Consider the following 15,274-nt stretch of genomic DNA (forward strand, 5'->3'; position numbering starts at 1 on the left):
CAGCTACTTACCCTCTCTGCGTCTCAGTTTTCCCGCTGGCAAAACAGGGGCAATAATTTCACCGCTGAGGGCTGCTGCCAGGAGCTGGAAACTGCGCACACCAAGTCCTGACGCCTCGCAGGCCCTCGACCAGCGTCGTAAGATGCCTCCTTCCCTCTGAGTCTGTGGGTCAGAGCCCTCGCAGCGCTGCCCCACAGAACTTCCTGCCGTGAAGGCTGCTGAGCGCTCAAAACGTCTCTAGTGCTAAGGAGAGGTTGAGTGTTTCATTCCGTTGCATGTTAATTGCTCTACATTTAATTAGCCGTCTGCGGCGAGAGACTAGCGCTTAGCTCAGCGCAGAGTCCAGGGCAGGGACTGCCCCCGCAGGCCGCGGGGTAGGGTGGCTCGCCCGGTTCGCGCTGCGTGGACGCAGTAGTTTCTTCCCATAATAACCCCCTTCTGGATAAAGTCAGGCTGGCGGGAGCGTCCTGGACCGTAGTTCAAGCCCCCGCGCTCCGCGGTGGGAAGAGTTCAGGACTCCCCCAACTTCTGCTCCTTTCGCCCCCGACCGTCTCCACTCCGCCCGCCCACCATCTCGGAAGTCCCCTTGGGACAATGCGGAGGGGACCTCCGCGTCCCCGACACCCAATTGGGCCACGGCTGCGGGCTCCTTCGTCCCTCGCCGCCAGCCAGGGAGGCTCTGCATGCCCACGTCCACTGCACAGCCGAGGAAACTGCGACTCGCGGAGGTGCGCGGCACGCGGCGGGAAGCAGCGGAGCTCGCGCCCAGCAGTCAGCTCTGGTGACGCCGAGGACACCGCGTGGGCCGGGTTGTCAGGGCGCGCGGGCGACAGGCGGGTAAATATTTGGGGCTGTAACCCGGGCTTCGGCGACTCCTCGTCACTGCGGTTCCAGGGAGGGCGCGTGGCGAGGGCGGTGCCTGGGGGCAGGGGCCTCCTCGGAGGGCGGTGGAGACAGACCCATCGCCTCGGCTCCGCAGCCCCGCCCCGGCCCCGCCTCCGCCCCGGCCGCCAGCGGCTATAAGATCTAGGAGCCGGAGCCGGCCGGAGGGCTGGCGCGGATCGTGCTGGGAGCGGCGCGGCTGGAGCGCAGCGCCGAAGGGACTGGCGGGGCGGGAGTGTGCGGGACAGCGAGCCCCGGAGTAGCCCAGGCTGCCACCTCGCAGGACCCAAGGCCACGCACGCCGGGCCCCGCTGAGCCGCCTCATGAAGCCGCCCGCGGCGCAGGGCAGTCCCGCGGCCGCCGCGGCCGCAGGTGAGTGCGGGGTCCGGAGTCCCCTTAAAGTCCCGGCTCTGCAGATGGCGGGTGAGAAAGGAGGCGCCCCCTGTCGTCCCTTTACACCCGCCACCCTTCCATCCTCCCCGGCGGGACCCTGTCCCCTGTCGTCCAGCGCGGGCGGCTGCAGCCTCCTTCCCGGCCCGGGCTGGCCCCCATGTCCCACCTTCCCGCCACCACCAGCTCCGCGCGCGCCCGGGGTTGGGGCGAGCGTGGGGAGGAGTCTGGCCGCGCCAAGTCGCTGTGTGACCCTGGGCCTGGCGGAGGCTCCGTTTTCTTGTCTGTAAAACGGACTTGGTAATAGAACGCACTTCGGGGATGGTGGAGAAGATTACCAGGTAACAGCGACTGCGTGGCTGTCACTTGGCAGAGGCGCCAAGTGTCAGTTATCTTCGGGAACCGTGGAGGCCCCTCCTGGCCCTGGGAGGTGGTCTCGCTGACCCCCTGACTTCCGTGCACTGAGTCCCCGGCCCTGCCCGCAGCCCCGGCCCTGGACTCGGCGGCCGCGGAGGACCTGTCGGACGCGCTGTGTGAGTTTGACGCGGTGCTGGCCGACTTCGCGTCGCCCTTCCACGAGCGCCACTTCCACTACGAGGAGCACCTGGAGCGCATGAAGCGGCGCAGCAGCGCCAGCGTCAGCGACAGCAGCGGCTTCAGCGACTCGGAGAGTAAGTGCGGCCCCCGCTAGGATGGCGCCGGGATCTCCCAGTTCCCAGCACCTGGCCCGCGAAGGTTGCGGCCTCAGTTTTCTTATCTGTAAACTGAGGAATGGTGTCCAGGAACCCAGTCCTGAAGCTCACAAAGCAGTAGGCCGAGCAGTGGCGGGGCCCCTGACGATAATCACGGGAAAGGTCGCTGGAGGGCAGGTTGGTCCACATGCCGTCCACAGGTGTGTCACCAGGCAGGCGAGTTTAAGCAGCTTGTCCCGACTGAGCCAGACAGGACTCCCTGGACCTGCACCAGGCCTTTCCACAGTTTCCCTCCTCTTCTCCTTTCCCGTGCCTCTCCCCTCTCCCCTGTAACTTTGCAGATGTGGAGTAGGTGCCAGTGGAATGAGGGGGCACAGTGGGGACATGGGAGGGCGCTGAACGGAAATATTCATGAAACCAGGAAAGGTTTCATAAGCCCAAACGGCTGTTCCTGGGATTTATGAAATAACTGTTTGCATTTTCTTCTGGCCCTGAGCGCTCAGACTTGTTGCTCCATTGCATGCAGTTATGAAAATCTGTGGCACTGCTGAGTTCAAGTATTTTTCAGCCAGGTCCTCCCCCAGGCTGGAGGGGGAGCCAGAGAGCACATGGGCATGAAGGTGCTTCCCGGTGACCTTTCTCACAATGGAGACTATACTACCCCAGGGTCTCTTTGTCCTGAACAACTTTGTCAACAACACAACAACAACAACAACAACAACAACAAAGAGACAGCTTTTCCCAGGAGCTCACATGTCCTGGGAGGATTCAAACAGCAAATTAGGTGCCTTTTTAGTATTACATGATTGTTGGTTTCAAATCCAGAATTGCTTATTGTTTTTCAAAGTGCAAAGTCAATTTTAAAGTCTTCTGTGTTATTCTTCAACCTTTAATCCCTAGATGGGTTACAGGCATGAATGTCACTCCTTTTGCTGCCCTTGACTCAGGACGTGAAAGTGATGGCCTTTCCTTGTGATTCTCTTATTTTGAAACCTGGAACTCTTCCTTGTTCCTGGGCTAAGATTCGGGGCTAGACTTGAACGTGAGCTGCCCTTCTGCAAAGGGATAAATGCGCTCACCACCCTGGTCAGGGTTTGACACAGAAAGCTGAGTTCCAGCTTGAGTTTCCTTGGCAGCATTGCCAGAGAGTTAGACCAAGCTGCAGCTTTTGAGGTGAAAGGGGATGGAAGAAAGTACTGTTACTTTTCCACTTAGAATTTTTGGACTTTGTTCCTAATGAACAGGTTCATTTTTAGTTTCAAAGCGAAGTGTTTACATTCTGGAAATTTGTCTCAATTCCTAAGGCCAAACTTAAATATGTCTCCTTTTACTGGGGCATGGAGCAAGTTATTCATCAAATACAGATTCTCCCATGGAAAAGAAAGCTGGGACAGTGTGTCACTGCAGCTCTGTGGCAAAGAACAGCTCCTTTCTAAGCAACAGCTTCACTCCGCTAGAATAGGTCTAAGAGTGCCCATTCATGGCTGATTGCAGCTTCCACTGAGTGGGATTTCAGATCTAGGACTGTTTTCAGATGCCTTAAAGAGAAGGCATAGAAACACATTCTTAACAGTTGCAGGGGAGATAGTTGGGATAGTTTGTAGTTTTACTTAGGTTATATGTGTCTATTTTGTTTTCTGCTTTTGTTAACTGACTAACCCGTAGTTTGGTGGTTAGAGAAGTGATGAGAAGAATATAAAGAAAGCTCAGATGACGTTTGTCTTTGCTTTAAATGTGTAATTTTTCTCTCACAAGGCTGGTTAGAAATATTGTTGGCAGAAGCTGTGTGTATCTAAATGATAATTTCTTAAGGAAGCATAATACGTGTATCTTAATTGCTGCCAAGAATTGAGCACAGACATTTGTTACACTCGTTTGTCTGTTTAATGATTTTCTGTGGGAGAGAATGCTTAAGAGAGGTAGATGCTACTGAAATTTAGCTCATGAAGAGGGAGACAAACCAGAATAATGATAATAACAGCAGGTCACTTTTAGCAAATCCTTGCTATGAGGATGATGATGATTTATTAGCTAGAATGGGAACCATGTCTTCACGAATAGACTGAAGTCCTTCTGAGCCCAGATCACATGCCTGTTTGTCAATGATGGCTGTTTGTGAAGGTGTCTCTCTGAGGCGGTGGTCATCTGGCAGGGTGAGTGGAGCCCAGTTTGAGCCTTGTCAAAACCCTGGATGATGAGTGGGATTTAGTTTCTCCAGCTGTGAAATTGAAAGGATGCTATTTAATAGTGCTATTAGGTAGAAAATGTTTGCTCTGTTGAATGCTTTCAAAATATCATTACAATGTACATGCTGTGCTATACCACATAGATACATTGGAGCCAGTGTCTCGCATGAAAATATTTTGGATGAAGCTGTAAACCAATGTTACCTCTGTTTTTGTGCTCTAGTTTTTACAGCTCTGTCTGAAGGTGCACCAGCCTTACAAGGAAGATTAAACAGTAATCGTGTTCTTTGAAGAATACTTCTTCCTTCTCATTAAAAAAAAAAATTTAGGTTGCTTGCACCCAAAGGCAAAAAATAGCCATTCCCTCTACCGAAAGAAACAAGTTACTCAGATAGGAAAGAAGAACAGATATTTAATAAGGAAATACTCCTTCCCATTCCCACTTTGAGGGAGGCCTCTTAAGACATGAAGAGGACCAAAATAACAATTACAGTATAACTTCACATGGGTGGGGGGTGTGTGGAATTCAAATGTAGTTGATCAAAATCAAGTTGTTACTTTCCTTTAGACTTGATTCCAACATGTAAAAAAAATCAGGCGCTTTAGTGGGAGTAATTTTAACTTCAGCAGTGAAAGGGTAATGCAATTAAGAGTTAGGGTAGTGTTTCTCAAACCTCATCCTCAGAGGTGCTTTAGAAATTGACTACCTTTGGTTTGAATTTATTTTTAGAAATATGTCTTCTTTTCAATATTTTTAAGACTGTAAAAGGTACACCATGATTTCTCAAATGTGTTAAATGAAATTTTAACTCATTATGTTTCAAGTTTTAACCAGTGTGTTGACTTTATAAGACATTTATGATATTAACTTAAACTTTAAAAGGTGGTATGCACTTATATCTTTAATGTATTGGGGTTTCACGTAATTTTTCCTTTGAAGGGGGAAGTGTTTTGCTGCTCAATAAAAAAGGTCTGAAGTCTACTGTGTATGCTAGGGTTATTACAATATTGTAGGACCATTTAGGGAATGAGGAACTGGCTTCCTTAGCATCAGCAAGACTTAGAACACCTGCATTATCTTTGCCTAGACTATTCTGGCCTGGCCCTGGGAGAGGGGACTTTGTGGGCCCTGAAGAACCAGCATGACAGTTGGCTGATGTGGCTTAGAAGTCACTGAGGCTAGAACCTGAACTTGTTCAAGCCATGAGAGAATAAGGCCAGTGAGGAGCTTTCAGGGTTCCCTGGTACTCTGTTAGCAATTCCACATGGGTGACAGGTCTTGTGATGCTTGGCAAGGCATATAGAGGGATGGCACGGTCCCAGAAAGGGAGCTGGGACAACGGTGGAGTAGCTGAGGAAAGAGGCTCTTCCTTATTTTGCCCCACTTTGGCGAGGCTATCAGAATTTCGATTTTCGGGAGGAGAATTCAACCCACACCCCAGCCATTCCCTGTGGCAAAAGGGAGGCAGGTCCAAAGCTTGCTTTTTCTCAGTTAATTACTAGAGTTTGCTTGCTTTAAACGTGTGGGAGTGTGGGATCGGTCTATATTTACAGGAGCCTTGGGCAAGGTTTACTGTCTGTGGTTTTACTTCCCTCTGGAGCAGCACGTTGACATGCGCTAACCCTAAATTACCTTTCTCCCAACCCCCCAAGCTAAAAACACACACCTACCTTTTCAACAAGCCTCTATTTTGCAGCAGAGTTTCTCCAACTCTGTTAGTTGTATATTTCATATGCTTTTCTTTCTTTTGATGGTGCCTTAGAAAACGTGGTCCCAGAATTTCAGGTTCCTGGCTTCAGTACACTGAGTGGATCTGCCAGGGATGTTTCTAATGGGAATTTGAGATACACGTGAGATGGTGCTTCAGAGCTGACTGAAACCAATGTTGTAAGGCCCTCAAATATCCAGCCTTACCACCTGCCAGGGTTCCCCAAATCATCACTGTTCTAGGTCTCTCGAGCCTCTATTAATAGCAGCACCTGATACCCACGCGGGGCAATGATACATGAATATGTGATCAGCCAGCAACACATTGCTGTCATTTAATCAGACTAACTGGCTATTATTTTTGCAAGGAATAGAGTTCCAGGGGAGGGAAAAGAACGGGATGTCAGGCCTTGCTTACCTTGAAATCTGTCTAGGCGCCTTGCGTGAGATTTTGCCCATTGTATGTTCTTAATAAAACTCTGTGGAAAGAAATTTTATTGGTTAAGGGTAAAGAGAAGTCTAGAGCTTGGGGTACCTCTATGTTGAGGGTTTGTTCTTGGGAGGTTTGTTCTAGGATGCCACCGAAGAGAAAGTTCTCTTAAGAATTTTACTGCTCTCTCTCAAGAAGAGGGAGAATCTTGATTCTGTTTATTCTCTGCGATTACCTTTTCTGTCTCAGGAGTGCTATTCTTCACTTTGCTAGGAACTTTAGAATTAAATCATTAAAACCGCAGGCATTAGACACAGATTATTAGGTTACTCTTCTTCTAACAAGGAAGAAACGGAGTGACTCATACAGGGTCATGCAGTTTTTTTTTTTTTTTTTTTTTTTTTTTTTTTTTTTGAGACGGAGTCTCGCGCTGTGTCACCCAGGCTGGAGTGCAGTGGCGCGATCTCGGCTCACTGCAAGCTCCGCCTCCCAGGTTCACGCCATTCTCCTGCCTCAGCCTCCGAGTAGCTGGGACTACAGGCGCCCGCCACCACGCCCGGCTAGTTTTTTGTATTTTTAGTAGAGACGGGGTTTCACCATGTTAGCCAGGATGGTCTCGATCTCCTGACCTCGTGATCCACCCGCCTCGGCCTCCCAAAGTGCTGGGATTACAGGCTTGAGCCACCGCGCCCGGCCGGGTCATGCAGTTTTTATGTGGCCTCTAGACACCCACTCGACAGTGGCATAGACGCTAGATGCCCACTCGCCAGTGGTATAGCTTTGGGGCCTTGAGGGCTCTCTTATTTTCTGTGCCATACATGACGTGTAGATATCATCACAGGGTGTGCCTCAGCTGCAGCAGGTTTGGCTCAAGGATGCTGGCGGTCGGCTTCCTCTTGATGGTTGAAGGTTGAACATTTCAGAACTTGGAGTTGGGTCTGTTCCAGATTGTACACCTCATGGAAAGGGAGTGAAGTCATGGTGTGGCAATGAGCCGGGGCGTGAGCTAATGTGTGTGTGTGTGTGTCGGTGGGGTTGGGGGGGTGTGGGCGGGGCGGGGGCGGGCAGGAGGAAGTGAGCGTAGCTATGCTGCCATCCATGCCTCCGTGTGCGTGTGTTTCTATATAAATAGATATTGTAACTAGTACTTTTCCCTCTCTTCCTCCCTCACTGTGGGAGTGGCTGTCAGTTTTGTCTGTATATATTCTCAGTCTGGGAAAAACGCTCACGTCAAGAAGGCATTTAGCCTGTGAACCTAAAGGATCAGAGGACAGCCCTGGCAATATTCCGGATCTACGGCTCATTCTCTACAGATTCTCTCCAGGCCCCATGAGTTATGCTGAGTTTTTCCTGAATCTTTGCTGGATTCCTTTTTTCCCCTGCTACCATCCTCTTTTGTAATGGCCTCTCCATATCTAGATTGTTCCTTCTCCCACCATTCAACAGTGTTTGGCCTCCTCGCCTGTGAGGTGAACAAATTGTGGTGTCTTTCTCCTCCTGCAGAGGAGTGTACGTGGATGGAAACTTGCTGGAGAGTTGGGGCAGAAGAGAGCTGAAGTTCAAAGTCAGGGAAAGGCCTGTGGTGCACGCCGGGTGGGTGGAGTGAGCGGTGGCGTGTGGAAAGTTGCTCTCCTAGGCCAGCTGCTTGTGGGAGATAGAGAGTGGAGGTGTGGTCCCTGCCATCTGGGCCAGCCAGTCTCTGGGCCAGGGATGGGGGTGAAGCTCTCAGGTATCCTTCAGAGCCACAGATAACGTGCCAAGGGCCTCGTATTTTCTGGCTTGGAGTCTAAGCATGAGGTCTGCCTCCTCAGGACCCTCTGTGGTTTTCTCGCCCCTAAATCTTGCCTCATCTTCTCCCCATGAGTTTCTCAGTCTGCATTTGTGGCGATTGTCCTGTGACTGCATGGTGAGAACAGTAAGGCTCCCTTGCAGGTCTGCAGTGGGTGTGGCCAGCTTCCTGTGTGTCGGGGAAAGGCCCTCCCTTGGGAGAACTGGAGAGCTCCTTTGGAGGTGGGTTTGGTTGAGGGAGCCAGCAGGACGGCTTCCCGAGAAAGGTTCCACAGAGTCTAAGGGTCCTAAGAAATAGTAGCAGGAACACCACAAAAAAGTGTCCTGTGGTCAGGTACACTGGGGAAATGGGGCTGGTTTTGTTTAACCACAAGTCTTTTCAGGATGCTGGAAGTGGGCGTACCCACGGGAATGACCAAGGCTGGTTGGTGTTTCTCGGGGGTACTTGACCACACAGCCCTCAGAGGATCAGCATTCTGAGGAATGTGTTTTTGGGGAAATGTAGGTATCAAGGTCCAGGGTTTTGGATCTCAGTCCATGTTCATCCTCAAAGCCCAGTGATGGTGCTGGTTTCAGGTGAGCTGGGCTGGACCTCTGAAGGAAGCAAAGATTGTGAGGGTTGCTCTCAAGGGTCTTCCGGGCATGTTTGGAAAAGTGGACAAGATGGCAGTGTCAGTGCAAAAAGAGCAGGGGCAGGTGGGCCCCTGGGCAGGAGAGGGTCGGGGGAAAGGGAGCCAGGAGAGGCACCTGAGAAGCTGTGGCAGCCTCTTAGGGACAAAGCTGAATTTCCCTGAGACCAGAAACCTCTTCTTCCAAAAACCCTGATCCTTTTGGTATTGGGCCTATCTCTTGTCACTTAAGCAAATTTCTTTTCAGTTAACGGGACCAAAGAGAGATGTTTTTGCCTCCTCCTGAGCTGGAGGTAATTGGCTTAAAGTGGAAGAATCCTGAGGAAGCGGGGACCTGGTCAGGCCCCCATCATTCCCCTGCCCTTTCACACCTGAAGAGCCACTTCTCTGCTCCAACTGTGGCTGGCTTTGTGTTTTGTTTTAACCAGGAAGGCTGTTCCCCGTGACCTCAGGGACCACATCCTGCTTCTGCTGCCTGCCTTGCCTTTGCACCCTTTGAGTCAGTGCTGCTCAGCCAGCAGCCCCTTTCTGAGTCACAGCCACACAACTGGGCCAACTGTGGGTTGCTTGCCTTCCCCGTAGCAGGACTTAGAGAATCTCAGAGCTAGAAGTGCCTTTAAGGATTGTTTAGTCCACCTTCCCTTTCTGTTGATAAGTAAGCTAGGCCCAGAGATACCATCTTGTTCAAAGGCACCCTAGTACTTAGTAGTTGACTGGATGGTGCCCTTGACTCCCAGCTCAGCCTTGAACTTCTGGGGCCTCATCTTGCTGTCGTTCAAGTCTTTGAAGGTAGGAGCATAGAGGGAGCCATGACGTCACTCCAAGTGTCTAGTAGATGAACTTCCAGGAGAAGATGTCTTTATCTTTGACCTTCTGGCTTATCTGAAGAGTACAGACTTAGGAAAACCTCTCTTAAGTAAAAGAGAGGATTATTAAATTATAGGATAGCAAGACAGCAAAGATCTCTCTTGAGCAGGGAAAGAGGATTAAGTCATGGGATACCGGATGTTTGTATTTTAGGAGGCTCAGAGGGCAGAAGGGACATATTTCACGTGAGATGATTCCTTTTGCCTAAAATCCTTACCCCCTCACCCCCACCATCAACCAAGCACTGGTCATGATGATCCTATCACCCCCTTCCTGTATTAGGGGAGCAAGGGCCTTTGGTGTACTTGATTGGACACACACACTCTCACACACACACTCACACTCTCACACACACTCACACACTCTCACACGCACACACTCTCACTCATGCACGCACGTGCACACTCACACACTTTCACACATACACTCACACACACTCTCACACGCTCTCATGCACACTTACACACTCACACTCTCATGCACACACACACACTCACGCATACTCACAGACATACACTCACACACTCTCACATGCACACACTCTCACACTCTCACACTCTCACTCTCACACACTGTCTCACACAGACTCTCTCATACACCCTCACTCACACACACTCTTTCATGCACACTTACACGCATACTTTCACACACACACTCACACACACACAAACAAACTCCCCTGTCTCGAATCATTTTGGGGGCATAAACATAAAACCTGGAAATCAACCTGTTTTCTTTTCTTTCTTTTTTTTTTTTTTTTGAGACAGAGTCTCACTCTGTCGCCCAGGCTGGAGTGCGGTGGTGATCTTACCTTCACCTTCCGAGTTCAAGCGAGTCTCCTGCCTGAACCTCCTGAGTAGCTGGGGCTGCAGGCACACACCTCCATGCCTGGCTGATTTTTGTATTTTTAGTAGAGAGGGGTTTCACCATGTTGGCCAGGCTGGTCTTGAACTCCTGATCTCTGGTGATCCACCTGCTTCAGTCTTCCAAAGTGTTGAGATTACAGTCGGGAGCCACCACGCCTGGCTGTTTTCTTTACTATAGATTTGCAGTTTTGGCTTATTTTGAAGACAAATTGTTGGTTATCAATAGACTATAAAGTGATAAGTCTATAGTCTCATGAGTACTATTTCTAATGAGTATATTTTCCTTCCTGAAAGGTGCAGATTCACTTTATAGGAACAGCTTCAGCTTCAGTGATGAAAAACTGAATTCCCCAACAGACTCTACCCCAGCTCTTCTCTCTCCTGCTGTCGCTCCTCAGAAAGGTAAGGTCATTAGTTGGAATTGGAGTTTTTTGCTTTTTTATTCCTCTCCCCTTCTCCATCCCTTCTCTGTCCCTTTTATCCCTAAACGATCTTTCTCAAATGTACAAAACAGATAGGTAAGACTAATGTCTTAATACTGTAGAGTATAAAGTGGAATTTTTTTATTTCTCAGGATTTTAATCAGTGTGAACGTGAAATCAGATAATTTGGGGCAGAAAACCTGACGTCACAGGGAGAAAGAAAACTTGGAGACTAGACTGTTCTCTCTCATGTGATGTAATCAAGACTGTGCAAATGACAGTGTTTCTTAGGAGTCTCCTCCCAGACTTGCTGGTTCCTGAATTTAAAACTCATCAGTTTGCAGATAGTAGGGTTCTTTTTTATTGCGTTAATTATTTAACCAATGGTTTCAGATGACCAATTTAGCAATTCAATGGAGTTGTCATTATGAGATAAGCTATGGTCTAACATGATTTAAAATAGCAGCTCCAGCCTGTGTCTACTGTGGTATTAATAGACCTAAAATGTCTTTAAAGATGCATGAGCAGTTTCTTATTTTTTGGAACTGGTAAAATGTCTCCAGCCAGAGAGTTGAATGTTCTATTACATTGGACAAGTGCCTTTTTGAAAACAAAAGGAGTTTTTTTCCTTAAGAAAAGTTATACTTGCTGAAAATAGTTGCAGAATGCAATAAAAATGGAACATAGTTAAAAAGAAATGACAATTCCATCACTCTTTTCACTTTGGCAGTAAGACAGGACTTCGCTCTTTTTTCAAAAGAGGCATTTTAAAATTCCCTTCTCAACATAGCAACGTTAGCACCCACTGGGAATTCTGCCACTATCCAGCTCTCAGTCTGTAATGGATCTGTTGAATTCAGAGACAGAGCAGTCTAGAAAGTGGCTTAAAACATGCTCAGATTTGTTACCTGATCCTCAAGAGGTAGGAATTAAAGAGGCGGAAGAAAGCCCCTAGTGGCAAATTGACTTAAAAAGCTAAGAACAATTAGCCATTTGTAGCCAGCAGTGTTAATTAATAAAACTATCCAGTACTGCATTTCAGGGAAGGCGTGAATGATGTGATGAACTCTACAGAAATAAAGTCAGCTGTATGAAAAAAATCTGTACATCTCAGGCTCTAGAGAGAACCAAATCAGAATGAGGACTCGTTACCTTGTGTGGGCACCTGGAGGGGATGAGGCTGTGCTGGAACCAGAAGCCTCATGGTGCCTTCCCGGTACCATTTTGATAAGAAACAGTGAACTCTTTGTTCATTTCATACTGGAGGGACTCTGAGGGCTGCAGCGTTGCCTTGGGGGGACGGCACAAGCATGAATGCATCAGAAGGCTAGTGCCGCGGGAATGACACAGTCTAGGTGTCCGCTCTGCACGGTGCTATGCTTACTGAATTTTTTGACTAATAACTCATATTCTACACAATACAAAAACCAAACTCTTTTTATCTTCCCTTCCTGCTCCTCACTCTCCTGCAAACATTTAAGACAGTGAAGGAAGATTCCTCTTCCAGGTGATGGAGAAGTGGGGTGGGATGGTTGGAGAGGGTGGTGATGAACTAAAAAACAAAGAAACACTGAGGCTAGTCTTCAGAATCAGTTTCTGAGTTTACTGTATCAAAACACTGGAGCACACACTTAGGATTGGCCCAGGACACTCTTCAATGAAGTCTCTGAAGATAAGGAGGTGGATGTAAAATAGAAATAATCCATTCTATAACCCTGGACGTTCCAACATCCTGGAAAACTCAATATGAAGTCATCAGCTGTCTTTGTTATGGAAACTGAACTCTCTCTCTCCCCCCGCCCCACCGTTTCACAGCCAAATTAGGAGACACAAAAGAGCTAGAAGACTTCATTGCTGATCTTGACAGAACTTTAGCAAGTAAGTACATGTCTGATATTAAAAACAAAAAAACAAACAAAAAACTAACAGACACTTCTGATAAAGTGTTGCAATGTTAACCAGCTTGCCCTGGGGCAGAAAGTTGCATCCTAAGCCTTCTTTAGGTTTAGAAACGGGACCTTAGGCTGGTCGCAGTGACTCACGCCTGTAATCCCAGCACTTTGGGAGGCCAAGGCGGGTGGATCACCTGAGGTCGGAAGTTCAAGGCCAGCCTGGCCAACGTGGTGAAACCCCGTCTCTGCTAAAAAACACAAAAGTTAGCTGGGCATGGTGGCGCGTGCCCTGTAGTCCCAGCTACTTGGGAGGCAGAGGTTGCAGTGAGCTGAGATTGCACCACTGCACTCCAGCCTGGCGACAGAGCGAGACTCTCAGAAAAAATATAATAAGAAATAAAATAAAAACAAAATAATAATAATAATAATAATAATAATACACAGGACTCTAGTGGCTAGGAATGAAATTCTGGGATAAGCTTGTGTTAAAGTAGACCATGTGCGTTTCCAAACAGTGAGAACAGGGCACCAGCAAACAATGGCATTTTGTTTGAGAAATGGAGAGTGAGCAAGACTGGAGCATTACCATCATGATGGCCTGTCAGGCTTTTCAGAGAAGAAATGAACTGATTAACCACAAGTGCATTACTCCAACAAGCCAAAAGGGTTCCATCCCATGGGCCAGGGTAATTTTCCAGGTTAGATCCAGGGTTTGGGTGAAATCTAACTTTAAGAGGTGGGTGCCAAAAGAGAGAATTGGCTTGGGGGGCCTTTCACCAGAGACCCACGCCAGTGACTGAAAGACCTGGATTAGGTATGCATACTTGCAAGCATCCTATTTGGGAATTACACTAATCGTTACCCGTTTTGTGTGACCACAAATGTTGAGAACTGAAGACATCAAATTATAACTGCACTAGAGGGGCCCAGAAGAAGGGAGCCTCACAATCTATCTACACACTCCATTTCCAAAGGATAAGATTGCAAGAGCCAGGAGGACCAACCCCAGCTTCTGGGATGGAAGGTTCAGCAACTCTGCTATGGGGTTCCTGTTTAGTCACAGAATGGGCTGGGAGAATTTTGTCCCAGCCCCTTAATTTTCCAGTGGAAGGATTGATTTTCTGTGAGAAGTATTTAATGCTATTCTTTACTAAAGAGCTGGGTAAACTCTGAAAAATGAAATCCAAAGCTGGTTATTTAAAAATAACTATGTTCTTAACACTCTTGCAGACAAACCTAAATATCAGATAGAAAGTCCTTGTATCATCTCTGTTTGCTGGAAGATTTTACTGCCTCTTTTCTTAGGTACAGCACCATCTTACATCAGAAGACCAGGGCCTGTTTTGACAGGGATTATTATAATTGTAGCATAATTTGTATTAGACCCATGTGACAAGCCTGTCTACTTCATGGAAATTGCAGTGGGTTGTCCAGTCATTCCAGTTAATCAAACACTCATCATGTGGGAAGCCTGGCATTGAGTTTGGTTCTTTGATGCTTGTCTGAGACAGTGTGATGTGGTTAAGCATAGGAATTGTAAGCCTCTGAGTGGATAACCTTACCTGTCTCTCGTTTACAGGTATGTGAAACAAGAAGAAGTTCTGGGTCCTTTCATCATAAGGGAGAAGCTTCAGAAAGCTCGGAGGACCTGCTAAAATCAGCTACTAGAATCTGCTGCCAGAGGGGACGAAGACGTGCACTCAACCTTCCACCAGGCCACTCTCAGGCTCACCTTAAAATCAGCCCTTGATCCCATCTCTGGGCAATTTAGACAGTGAAACTGACTTTGTTTACCTGCCTGCAGCGTATTAGAACAGACGATCCATGCTAATATTGTATTTTCTCTTAAAACATAGCTTTCCTGTAATTTAAAGTGCTTTTATGAAAATATTTGTAATTAATTATATATAGTTGGAAATAGCAGTAAGCTTTCCCATTATAATATATTTTTGTATACAAATAAAATTTGAACTAGAGTCTGCTTCCTTTTCTTCTTATTTTTTAAAATATATTTCCATTCAAATAATATTCTAGTGGGAGTAACATGCTTCTTGATTCCTTCGCAAGGCCCCTGGGTGCTCTCTGATTGCACTAGACAAGAGGACAGTAAATTTAAAGTGTTCCTTTAGCTCATTCAGTGCTCTGAAAGGAAATGCTGGCAGACGGCTGCTGGGAAATTTTAATTTGAGGATTGTGATTCCATTGGAAGTTAGGTTTCTATTCTGCCTCTGCCCTCCTTCTCAGATCTTGTCACCATTGCAGGTGGCATGGACTCTTTCTCTGAATTAAGGGAAATACCAGTTGTTCTTACAATCCAGGACTTAAATACGAGGGAAAGTTGAGATAGCTGGAAGACTTGAAAATGATGGTGCTTTTCTAAGATCTGTGTGTGGAGGAAGATTGATGGTGCTGGTCTTGATGGAATGTCCAGCCAACCTCAGGTGCGAAGCGTTTGACGGGTAGGCTTTGCACATAGAAGCCACTGACCCCTTCTCCCACTTGCCTTTGTGGGGGCTGGAGAG

At 47.9% G+C, this 15,274-nt stretch overlaps 1 protein-coding gene across 1 annotated transcript; it reads left to right on the top strand.

Moving 5' to 3' along the window:
* Positions 1-908: 908 nt before the first annotated feature.
* Positions 909-14,728, top strand: RGCC (regulator of cell cycle). The gene is made up of 5 exons (XM_025364487.1): positions 909-1,254; positions 1,758-1,943; positions 10,733-10,840; positions 12,676-12,738; positions 14,332-14,728. The coding sequence occupies exons 1-5, from the start codon at positions 1,206-1,208 to the stop codon at positions 14,337-14,339; spliced, it is 414 nt and encodes a 137-aa protein (XP_025220272.1). The 5' UTR covers positions 909-1,205; the 3' UTR covers positions 14,340-14,728.
* Positions 14,729-15,274: the final 546 nt, after the last annotated feature.

Source organism: Theropithecus gelada, chromosome 17 (genome assembly GCF_003255815.1).
Source record: "Theropithecus gelada isolate Dixy chromosome 17, Tgel_1.0, whole genome shotgun sequence".
NCBI classification, from domain to species: Eukaryota; Metazoa; Chordata; class Mammalia; order Primates; family Cercopithecidae; genus Theropithecus; species Theropithecus gelada.